This window comes from Porites lutea, chromosome 8 (assembly GCF_958299795.1).
Source record: "Porites lutea chromosome 8, jaPorLute2.1, whole genome shotgun sequence".
Classification (NCBI taxonomy): domain Eukaryota; kingdom Metazoa; phylum Cnidaria; class Anthozoa; order Scleractinia; family Poritidae; genus Porites; species Porites lutea.
In genome coordinates this window covers 2,224,977-2,236,685 of record NC_133208.1, presented here as the reverse complement: position 1 = coordinate 2,236,685, position 11,709 = coordinate 2,224,977, and the positions used below count along the sequence as shown (strand labels likewise).

The window sequence follows — 11,709 nt, the reverse complement described above, 5'->3', positions numbered from 1 at the left end:
TTAAAAAGCCGATTCTCTCTTGATAATATATAATGCTGGCTTCTAAAAACGACCTGGCAGTAAATTATTTCCGAACTTTCTATGTATTTGTTCCTATATGTACAAGGAAAGCCGTGTCTATTGTAATTATAATATCCCCTTAAAGTCCAGTAAAGCGGAACTCAGTTAAGCGGACCTCAATAGCTCTTTTCCTGCTCATGCGCTCGCTTGGCATAGCCAGCTCAAAGCGTCCACGTTCGTACTAAAAATCAAGCTAGTATATAGACTAAATAACATCGATGACGGATGTATTGGATATTGTATATAAGTTTTTATAATAATTAAAGTACTCCTATTAATAGACTCGCATGTTTCTATAATTTGTATACGATTAACAGTATTCGCAATCTCCCTTGACGCGTGACTTCGTCTTTATAGTTTCATGGTCTTGTAATCACAAAAATAAAATAACAAACAAGGCAAGAAAAAAACACTCAAGTAAATTAAGGCATGGGTCAACAGCTATTTTCCCGTAAAGCTGAAGGGGGTGGTCTATAATATGAACTATTTCTCATCAGGCACAAAAAATATTATAAACCACAAAAAATTATACTTCTGAATGCACAAATATTATGCAAATTAGGTCACATGACCTTACAGTTCTACAAAGTCTCAAAAAATCTTTAACAAAAAATGCGCACACTTTTTAGCAAGAGTAATTTTACTTAACTAGTACAAGAACCTACAAAATATAAGTCGCAACAAAACTGCGCTTGGCAACTTCGAAATATCTCGTTTATTTTGAAAATAAACGGGTTTTCTGAGTAGTCCCTAGTCTCCTAATACAAGTGTATCATTATAACATGCTTTTCCTCTAAAAAATCTTGACATTGCCAAGCAAAGAAATGATATACCCAACGGCCTTAAAATCATGAAACTAGTAGAAAAATCAAGGAAAAAAGAAAAAGTGTGTCTATTTTAATTCAAAGCTTTTCTGGGCGTGAGGAGTCACGTGACCTCATTTGCGTATTTGGTGCATGTCTCACAAGTTTTTAACCTGCCACTGCTAACGCATCGAAAGATAGACCACCCCCTTCAGTTTTCGACTTAATAACTGGGGACCCATTCCTTAAATAACTTGAGCAGGACGGAGTGACTTAATTGTTGTGGTAAACGGACTCACATTTTATCTTTCTTGCCAACGTAGGTTAAGAATCAATTTCCAAGACATGAACGTTTTCTTTCGCATCCAATTTGCTAAATGGCGACTGCAGCACCTTCACTTTTGGCCAGCTCTCCAGCGAAGACAAATGGAAACAAGCTGAGCAGGCTTCTCATCGATGGTGGAACTACGGTGCTCAGGAATGTTTTTGATCATTATCACCCTCCTACAACCTTGGCTTCTGATCTCAATGCCAATTACTCCACTCTTAACAACCTTTTGCGTAGAAGAGTACTAAATGGCCATCAGTGGGACAAACTCTTCCCCCCTGGAGGGGTACCAGATTCCAAAACGTTTGACATCACTCTTCTTTTCCTTCTGCTGACTAACATTTGTGGTTTATCCCCTCCCCTGACAGGATGGCACTCCAAGCCATCCCCTAGTGATAACTCTCGTGAGGCTAACCTTGCTCGCGTTAAGTTCTTTCGGAATGAGCTGTATGGTCACGTGACGTCCAGTGGTGTTGATGCGACATCCTTCTTTACCTTCTGGCAAGAAATAAGCACGGCTCTTATTTTTCTTGGTTTAGATCAGGCTGAAGTTGACAGACTGAATGCAGAGCAGGGTGGAGAGGAAGATTATCTTGATGCCTTAATTGAGTGGGCAGACAGTGAAGAGGACATTAAGGGGCAGCTGAAGGATATATACCAGAGGCAACTAAAACTCAGTGAGACCCAATATAAAACACAGGACGTTGCAGAAGAAGTATTGAGGGTGGAGCTCAAAGGTGAGAAAATCCTTCTTGATAGCAAGTCAAAGTTGGATGAAGTAAGCCAGTTGGTATACGCAACACATCAAGCGACAAATGAAGCACATCAGGAGAACATTTTGCGTTTGGATAAAATGTGTGACTCCCAATCCAAAACCATTCATGCTGTCGATGTAATACATGAATCAATTCAAGAAGTAAAACAGGAGGTAAAAGGCTTGACGAAAAGGAAAAACGAGCATGCAGATGAGGTACTAAAAACCCTTGTGAAGTCGGAATTCAAAGGAGACATAGAATTTCATGCAAACAAATTCCAGGAACGAACTCGTGAGTGGATCTTCAAAAGCATCAAAGACTGGTTAGACGACCGGAGCTCGCCACATCGCGTGATGGTAATCAGTGGCAATCCAGGGATGGGAAAGACTGTTATCTCCGCTGTTGTTTCGCAAAGAATGCAAAGAGTTGGAAGATTGTCAGGGAGCCACTTCTGTCAGCATAACAATTCAAGGTACCGAGATCCTCGTTTAATGCTCCAGTCTTTGGCCTGCCACTTGTGTCAAACGATGCCAAGTTACAAAGATGCCCTGGTAGAACAGTTGTCTAGAAATCTGGGAAAAGACCTCAACAACATGGGCGTAGAAGAGCTGTTTGCGTTGCTGTTCAAAGAGCCTCTGAGCACAGTACAAAACCCTGGAAGAAACACCCTAATAGTTATAGATGGCCTCGATGAGAGCGAGTACCAAGGACGCAATGAGCTTCTACATGTAATCAGAAACCACTTTTCTATGCTTCCAGTTTGGATTAGAATTTTGATTACAACTCGTCCAGAGAGGAGCATAACAGAGGTATTGCGACATTTAGAGCCAATCGAGCTTAAACAAAAGCATGAGGAAAACTTAAATGACATTCAAACCTTGTTTGAAAATCAACTCAGCAACAAAATTGGTGAAAAGCATAAAGATATTCTCTTGAAAGAGCTGGTTAAGAAATCAGAAGGCCTGTTTATTTACGCTTACTATATAGTGGATTTTATCCAAAAGAATGTTTCAATTCTCACCCCTGATCAGCTGGAAAGCGTATTGCCTTCAGGTATTTCATCCGTTTACTTGTCCTATTTCAAACGGTTAGAGAATGAACTTTGCAAAGAGCTTAATGCAGATGAGGAACATTTTTTGCGTTTCCTGTGTGCATTGGCCGCTGCAAGGGAACCATTACCAGTAGAATTCATCGCCAAAATTCTAAACCCTGGAGGAAAATCATTGACTGCGCAGCGAAAAGTTAAAAAAGCAATATCTTGCATCTCTACACTGTTACCAGTTCGAGAGGGTCGTCTTCACTTCTTTCACAAGTCAATCAAGGACTGGTTAATAGCATCATTACCCTATGAAGAGCATGATTTCGCGGTGGACGAGAAAGAAGGTCATTACGTCCTTTCTGATCTTTGTGCTTCTGAACTCGATAGCTTGCAGCGAAAAGGGGTTCATCACAGACAGTTTACGAATACTGAATCATATGCTTTGCATCATGGTACCCAGCACATGCTTCAGTTGGTGAATGATCATGACTGTGCTGACGCAACAAGAGCCAATAGTGCCACAGCAGAACAGGTCTACAAATACGCAACGGACCTGAAGCTTGTTTATGCCAAACTTAAAGTTAAGAGCACATTCGCTACAGAAGATCTTCTCAGTCTTCACAGTCAAAGTTGCAGTTTATTAAGCGATGAAAGAGATTTCGTTGTGACTTCTCTCCTTAGCCTTCTTAAAAAACACTCTTATATCTTGGTTGATCACCCTCACCTACTTTTCCAATGCTTGATTAACGAAGGAATTCCTGAATTATCGTCTTCAGCAGCAATTATCCTTGAATCGTCAACACCCAAAATACCCTACATGAAACATTTAAAGAATGAAGACCAGAGAAGAGCTAATAAGGCAAGGTTTTACTGTTCAGACAAAATCGTTTGTTTTGATGTTTCACCTGAAATGGACTACTTGATATGCGAATGTCGAGATGGAACTATCTGTCTGTGGTCCCTTCTGACAGGTAACAAGATATGGGTTCGGCCAACATTGACGAAGAAAGAGTTCTATTCTGGATATCCAGACGACAGTGCATACCGTGTTGTAGGTAATAACTCTTTGTCTTATTACCGTTCTGTGACGTTTCATCCAAATGGGGAATCTGTGTTAGCAAGGACACTGCAGTTTGTGTATACTCTGGATGGAGATAGGAAAGACCTTTTCCCCAGCAGTGATTGCTTTTTTTCAAATTTCGTCTTCTGCAAAGACAAGAAAGAAGTTTTAACTGACCGCCCCAATAAGCCAAAGGAGGTAGCCTTGTGGAATATAGTAAATGGTGAAAACGTCTTAAACATCGTTGCTGTCGAAGAAATTGCTACCTTTACCATTTCGGAAGACGGGTCACAAGTTGCTTTTTCCCAAGTGACTTTTGAAATTGTTATTTTTGATCGAGTTAACGAAAGTGTCCAGAGGATTCTTCGAACTGAGTCGGTGGTTTGTGGGCTGATGAATTTCACACCCGATACTGAGAACACCCTTGTTTGCGGGTTTCTTGGTTTTACTGTCGAGTATGAATGTGGCACTTATAAACGTTTATTTTGTGATCGACCACAGTTTTTAACTGTTAATTCCGATGTCGTTTTTGATTCTGTTCAACCTAGAGCTTTTAGGTTATGGCCATACGACTCACCAGGCACTTTGGATTGGGAATTGGGATACTGGGAATTAACGATGCAGAACTATTGGGTGCATTGCGTCATCCCCAATAAGTTTTTGTACGCAGGCGCCTACATCAGACTCAATAAAGAGTCGGCATTGGTTGGTAGCCCAGCTTGCAAATACGTCGCTATGGTAAACACTGAAGAGGTGTTTCGATTGCAGAACGGCGGAGTTGTCGTGAAGATTGCATTCTCTCTAGAAGGAGATGCCATTTATTCCATTACTTCAGAATCAGAATCTCTTCATCATAACTTAACGTTGACTGTTTTTAGAATGTCAAATAATGAGCTGTTGAGCACCAAAATATTCCCTGGCCCCATTTCCATCTTTCCAACGAGAGATGGCGTCATGCTTCGAAAACATGACAGAGTCGCAGAGTTATGGAGCTTTGACATGTCCACTTGTCTTAGACCTCTTCCCAAGGTTACCGAATACGAGAAAGTTTATACTATTTCAGAGGTATTTATAGCCTGTTGTTATTCGGTGCCATTTTACGAACTGTCGGAGGATTTAGAGAATGAGGGTTCAGATAATTCAGAAGACTGGCCTAATGATATAGACGAATGGTGTGCCGATTCTCAAGACCATTGGGTTATTGACGTCTTGGACGTGACCAGTGCTGGCAGCAGGATTGTTTCATCACTGAAGGCCGATTTGGATGCCGATGAAATGATAATTTCAGTTCTATGTAGTGATCCAAGTCAAGTGTTACTTCGTACTCTTAAAGAGGAAGATGTTGGAGTTCTCTTCTTGGAGAACGTAAAACTCAGTTTAAGGAAAAACGGTTTGATTGTGTGGGAAAGAACAACGTGCTGGATTGATTGTATAATTGAGTCACACCTGCTCTGTTTGCCTAGAAATGAATTTGTTGTCACTTGGAACACTCTTGACCAAGGTCATGGCTTGCATGTACTTAATGCAGATACGGGAGAAACATTACACGTCTTCCTTGGAGAACAAAATGACATTGTTGATTGTAAGTTTCTCGATGATGAATCTGTGGTTTGCTGCAGTGAGGACAACTTCCTTCGATTGTATAATATCAGAACAGGAGATCTACTAAGTATTCTAGACATTGGAGAGCAACCGTTCTGTTTGGGAGCTTGTTTGTACCAGCCTCTTGTCGCCATTGGTTTATCCGGTACAAGAATAAAATTCGTCCACGTACAGTTGCCAAAAGAAACTAAAAAGACTGAAAGGTTAGTTTCTTTTATCAGTTTCTTGGTCATCGCGGTAGATTAACTATATAGTGAAGCCCCTAAAACCAACCCTCGTTCTGCCATCAAAATGCCATCGCATAAAAGAGGGTTTCAGATAAGAAAATGAGTGTGTGTTTTCTTTGATCGAAGCAAATGCTGCGTCATAGTGACGGTGCCACTGAACTCAGGCAACAACATGATAATTTCTGTTGGTACCTGTTGGTTCGAGTTGGTTGTAAAACCACTTTCGAGATTTTCAACGTGGTTTAGGACTAGAACTCCTTTTTTCGTAGATCCTCCACCGCACAATGCAAGGCTGTCTATCTTAGGTCCTTCACAGCTGCCTAGTCCCTTAATGAACAGAGTAACGCAACTGGGTCTTTACATGAAACTAACGACTTTCTTATTTAAATTGAATTGTAGCCTCAGTCATCAAACGCCAGTGAATTAACCTCCTTAGAAGTCTCAGAGGAACTGAAACTTGACAAAAAGAGTTGGATTCTCAAATCAACGCCCCTGAATTCATCTGCCTTTCTGAGAACTCGTTGAGGGAGCTCCGTGAACACTGAAGAAGCAATTGCACAGCGGGGATTGAAATCCATTGGAATAGCCCTGAGGGACTGGATTTTAGTTTTCAAGTTAGACATGTTTTAAATTTGCATATCATCACAGGGGCGAGGGTGCGGGGTTGCAGGGGAAGGAACAGGGGTGTGGATGCCCCTTAATGAACCTATCAAGATCAGAATGTTTCAGTTATTAACCGATTCGATTGCTTTGAAATTGAACCATAGCCTGGATAGTAGCACAAAAACGTTTATCTCGAAAGTTACAAAAAATTAATGAAATTTTCCTTGCACTCTCAACCGTGGTATCATCAAATTTTAATCAGATTGACGAAATCTAGACCACAGTTATCACTAGCTATCACTTGACAATCGTAGAAATAGGTTATGAGAATATTAGTAGAATTTTGCCTATGCTGCATGTATCATGGCATTAAGGGTATTCGAAGTTGACGCAAGCTGTCTATAGAAACTAATGTGCAACGGCCATACCGTGGGAATCATAAGCACTCGTTACAGAGCTTGAACACAAAAATTACCCAGATGCACCCACGAAAATGTTCAAATGGTTGTTGTAACAGTAAAAACAGTCACTTACTTTTGCAATAACGAGAAGGTTAAGCAAGCTCACTCGATGCAATATTACTTCTCATTTATGGGAGAAGGGGCCGGAAGCGGATGCATTTTTCCCGCAAAATCGCTAGCAATTAATCCATATTTATAACTCGCATTCCGCTATTACGTTTAGCATATGTTAAATCCTTTACACGGCTGTTAAAGTCATGTTGTTTTAAAAAGGTATTTTGTAAATTGGAATTCTGATACCACGAGCTTACCGTCCTTTGGCACTTCGTTAAAACGACGTCGGCGTCTTATTCCATACTTACTTATTATTGTAAATGGGAAGACAAAAATCACTCGTTATTATAAGGCTAATTAAGACTGTTTTCACCCTGCGATTGGTTAATTTGCGGTTCATAACTTACTGTAGGGCCCCCCCAAAAATCAAATCAAAAATCAAATACTCATTTTGCAGTTCTAATTTTTTTTTATCGCGAGAAAAATATTTTAAAGAAAGTATATGTCTGTAAACCCTGAGAACTTACATGTTGACTTCGTCCCTCCACGTTTTAACCTGTGTTTATTTGAGAATGAAGCTGCTGAAGAAACTGGTTCGTAATCTTACCGAAGAAGAGAATTCTAGTCAGTAATCGAAAATTTAATGGCAGGACAATGTTAAGAAGTTGAGAATGGACTGGAAGAGACTCGAGAGGTTTCTTTAAAGAAAAACGAGCGAATCGTTCAACAATGATAACAAACTTACCTCGACAAGCTTCTACTTTGTAATGTGCTATTTTTTCGTGAGTCAATAAAAACTTTCTTTTTCTGAAGCCTATCAAATTACTGTCACATCGCTTGTCCTGCACTTGTTTCCGGTCCCCGAAACAGGAAGCCATACAACAGACATCTTATTAGCCTCGTTTTCTTGGTCGGCACTTTAAATTAAGGAACCTAATTTTCTTTCCATTAGTTTATGGCCCAAGCGGGAATGAATCGATGGAAAACCGTGGTCCGTAATTTAGAGTACCGAGACCAAAACGAGGCTAATATGCAAGAGGTAATTTTAACGGAAAGCTCGTTATTCAGCCGGGTTTCCTATTCTCCTTAAGTTTTTTCCTCTTATTAAAAAATTCAGTAGGCAAATTTTCAGATAAGAATACATTTTACAGTATTTGGTAGAGCGTTTTTTTATCTGAGTGCATTGCTTGGGAGACTGGGCGACCACTCTCTACGTAATCGACATTTGGTAAAGTTGCTATCTTCTATCTCTATTTGTAACCAAGAACAGATATGACGCGCACTCTGATTGGTTAAAAAAGGGTGCTTTATGAGATATTAAACACTAAGGTAAAGCTGTCACGCCATCAGCCAATAGTTTGTTTTGAAAATTAGAAAGTAACGCAAGGGGAATTTAACGGATTATTTATCATAAGGCAAATAAAGAAGCTTTGACTGCGCTCTGTTCTGTTGTAAAGCACTTAAGAAGCGGCTAGAGTACTTAAGAAGTAGGGAGAAACACTCAACTACGTTTTTCTCTTTTCCTCCTACACTTCTTGAGTGCTCTAGCCGCTTCCTAAGTGCCTTACAACAGATCAAAGTACAGTCTAGGCTTCTTTATTTGTTAATAGGGACTTTAAGATCTAACGACGCGACGGCAATGAGAACGTCGCTCAAAAAGTGAATTTACGTTCTTTCAGTCTATATCGTAGTTATTCCTACCCACTTAATTTGTCAAATGTAGGTTAACCCTCCTGGAGATGAATTCGTAGGTACCATATCCAAGTACAGTAAGAGAAATTAAATTTCGTAGTTGCTTGTTTACTTCCTCCGTAAAACGCGAAACTACGCATGTTGACGTCGTGGTCGTGCAAAAACGGCAGAGAAATGTACAAAAAAGCATGGTGCACGTGCAGAGTTGTTGTTTTGCTAATCAAACCTATTGTTTTTTTTGGCGTTCTCGTCACCGTCCGCGTCGTTGGATCTTAAAGTCCCTAATTACTTTTAGCGTACAACAACCAGCCACCCCTGAAGGCCCCAAGAGAGTTCGCCTGCTGCAGTTCAGTAGGAAGGCTATTCCAAAGAACTGCTCCAGAGCAACTGAAACTATTTTTCATAAAGTTTGAAAAGGGAAGAAGAATAGTGAGTTTGCTGTTGGTGTCTCTTAAAGAGCAAGTGGAGATATTGCAACGATAGTTAGCTTTCTACTCACCTTCCTCGACCTTTATGTAAAGTTTCCCGGCACTCCAGAAACTATAGAGTGTTTTCACATGACGTCACGGCGGCCATATTGGTGTCCCAAAACAATGAAACGACGGCCATGTTGGTGTCCCAAACCAATCCTGTGGGAGTTGAACTCCTTTCTTATGCAAACGCTTTCTTTTGTTCCAAAAAATTTACATAGATGCTGGCCACGTGAGTGAAAACACTCTATAAGGGAATGAGTATAAGCTTTAGGCGCAACGATTTCTGGGGTCGTATGGGAAGACAAGCGTTACTTATGATTGGTTAATGGTTGCCTTGAATACCATCGACCAATCAGAACTAACATTTGTCCACCAAAACGATCCCAGAAATCATTACGTCGAAAGCTTGTACCCATTATCCTTGTAGTCGTAGGAGTGAGGAACTGATTAGGCAGAAATAAATACAGAGAAGGTCATCAAAGTTAAAAATGCACGCAACTTATGCAGTTGCGAAAAGAAAGCCTGAAAAAATTCGGGGTTACCGAGATTCGAACCCTGACCTCTGCGAAATTTGAGTAAAAGCAAGAGAGTATCGTAAGAGGGTGATTGCTGCTGTTGTTTAACTCTTTTCTTTTTCATTGTCGTAATCCTCAACAGCTTCTCTAAACTACTCTTATCCATGACGACAGTTCCTTCGAAGGGAAATGAGTTGGCGGGACATAGCCTGCGTGGCGTGTCTCCCTCGCGCGCCCTTTTCTTTTTCGCCCCCATCTAGGACTAAGACGTATTTGTTGGATCATAAATAAACGCTGACCCATTGGCGCTCATTGAGGCAAAACAAAAATGACACTCCTTCCTTCTTATAGCAAAGTTTTCGAAACAGTCAAGCAAGATCAGTATATGCAAATGCAAACAAGAGCTTGTCATGCTTAAACAATATAAATTTTAGATTCATCGATGGGCCACGTCACTTAGAACTCTTTGTTTCTCTGTGAAACATGTACAGGAATCTACACGGAAGAGGCTTCGCAAGCGAATGTGGCAGCAAAAAGGTAACTTAATTAAAGATTAGCTTCAGGGCCTTGTGTGCCTCACAGATCGTTTCAGAGAGCATTTATTACTACGTAGTGCTGTTTTATCTATATCACTTTTGATTTTCGGGATTCTGAAAAATTCCGATCGATGCCGACACTTTGCAACCCTCAAAGTTTCCAAAAGATTTTTAGCAATAAACTGATAAACAATTCATGAAGCAAATATGATAATTGACCTTAAATTCTCTTAAGCTTTATTAGCTTCTAGCTACAAGCTCAATGTAGTTTTTAATTCAAAGCTTCTGTCGCCATTAGCTAATGTGCTCGATATCTGGCAGAAGTCATGGTCAGAGTTAATAATATCGAACGAAGGAATATTCTTTGCGACCCTCAGCAGTGAGGAGACATATGTTCATATTTCAGCCTCAGTGACGAAACTAGGTCGCCGGGTTTAGTCATGAACGCCTGTGACCAGCCAGTTCAAATACATACACATATTATAAGTCGTAGCATACCACCCCTTTTCTGTCTACTAAAAAGGATGTCGGCAAGTTTATGCTTCTCTGTTGCCCTCGCTGTTAAAATCGTAGGTAAACGTAAAGTATTGTGCACGTCTAAGGGCTGACACGGTTGATAACCCTGCCGCAGTCATTGCGCGTTTTATGCGACACATTACGGCTCTTCTGCTTTTAGTTGGCAACAACAGATAAAAAAGCATCCCATTCGTCGGAATTAGTAAAAAACTTGAGAATTCACAAGTGAACGAAAAGCCAGTTGTCATATCGATTCTAAGTGTATACAGTCAAATGATGACTTACAAGGCCGATAAAGCTAATTGTCATGGAGTCAATATGGATTACCGTACTTCAACATTAAAAATATATGTAATACTACAGGCAATATAATTATGACGACAGTTAGGGTGTGCTCAGTTATCTTGCTTCTTATATCGAGTGTCGCGGTTATGAGCAAATTGATATGCTCCACGTCTGAGTTGTTGTCAGTTTTCTTATCTGTTTTGCACGTCAGTGTTGTGTTGCTTAGGTAGATTTTTTTCACCACCGTATTGTTCTCTCTGGCATTTAATAAACTGATACTGATAAACCGATAATGCATAATGCTTGGTTCTAACAAACAATCTGGTAGTAAATGATTTCTGAACTTCTTATACACTTGCTTCCATGCAAAAAGGAAAAGTCCTGTCTCTTGTAATTAAACCAACTAAACTCCCTAATATCCAGTAAAGCGGAACCTTGAGGGCTCAATAGCTGTTCTCCTGCTAGTATAACGCGCTCGGTTAACCAAATCAAGTCGTCAACAAATCTTAAATCTAGTTGTTGTGTTCACTAAATACCCTCGACAGCAAATGTCGCGTTAAACACCCTTCTTGAAGGCATTGGTTTTTTCTTATCATAGTCATGCCAGTCATATTCATACTCTCCTAATTGTCTTATTAATTGTGCAGCTTGCCAACTCCTTTACGCGTGACTTCGTTTGTAAAGTTTCATGGTCTTGTAA

The 11,709-nt window shown here is 40.2% G+C and overlaps 1 protein-coding gene across 1 annotated transcript; it reads left to right on the top strand.

Moving 5' to 3' along the window:
• Positions 1 to 1,200: 1,200 nt before the first annotated feature.
• On the top strand, positions 1,201 to 5,514 carry LOC140946755 (uncharacterized). Its single transcript, XM_073395862.1, has 2 exons — positions 1,201 to 5,410; positions 5,509 to 5,514. The coding sequence occupies exons 1-2, from the start codon at positions 1,241 to 1,243 to the stop codon at positions 5,512 to 5,514; spliced, it is 4,176 nt and encodes a 1,391-aa protein (XP_073251963.1). The 5' UTR covers positions 1,201 to 1,240.
• The last annotated feature ends 6,195 nt before the right edge of the window (positions 5,515 to 11,709 follow it).

Bases quoted from the DNA above. Each gene is read 5' to 3' on its own strand.
- LOC140946755 (XM_073395862.1), top strand. From the start codon at position 1,241: ATGGCGACTGCAGCACCTTCACTTTTGGCCAGCTCTCCAGCGAAGACA.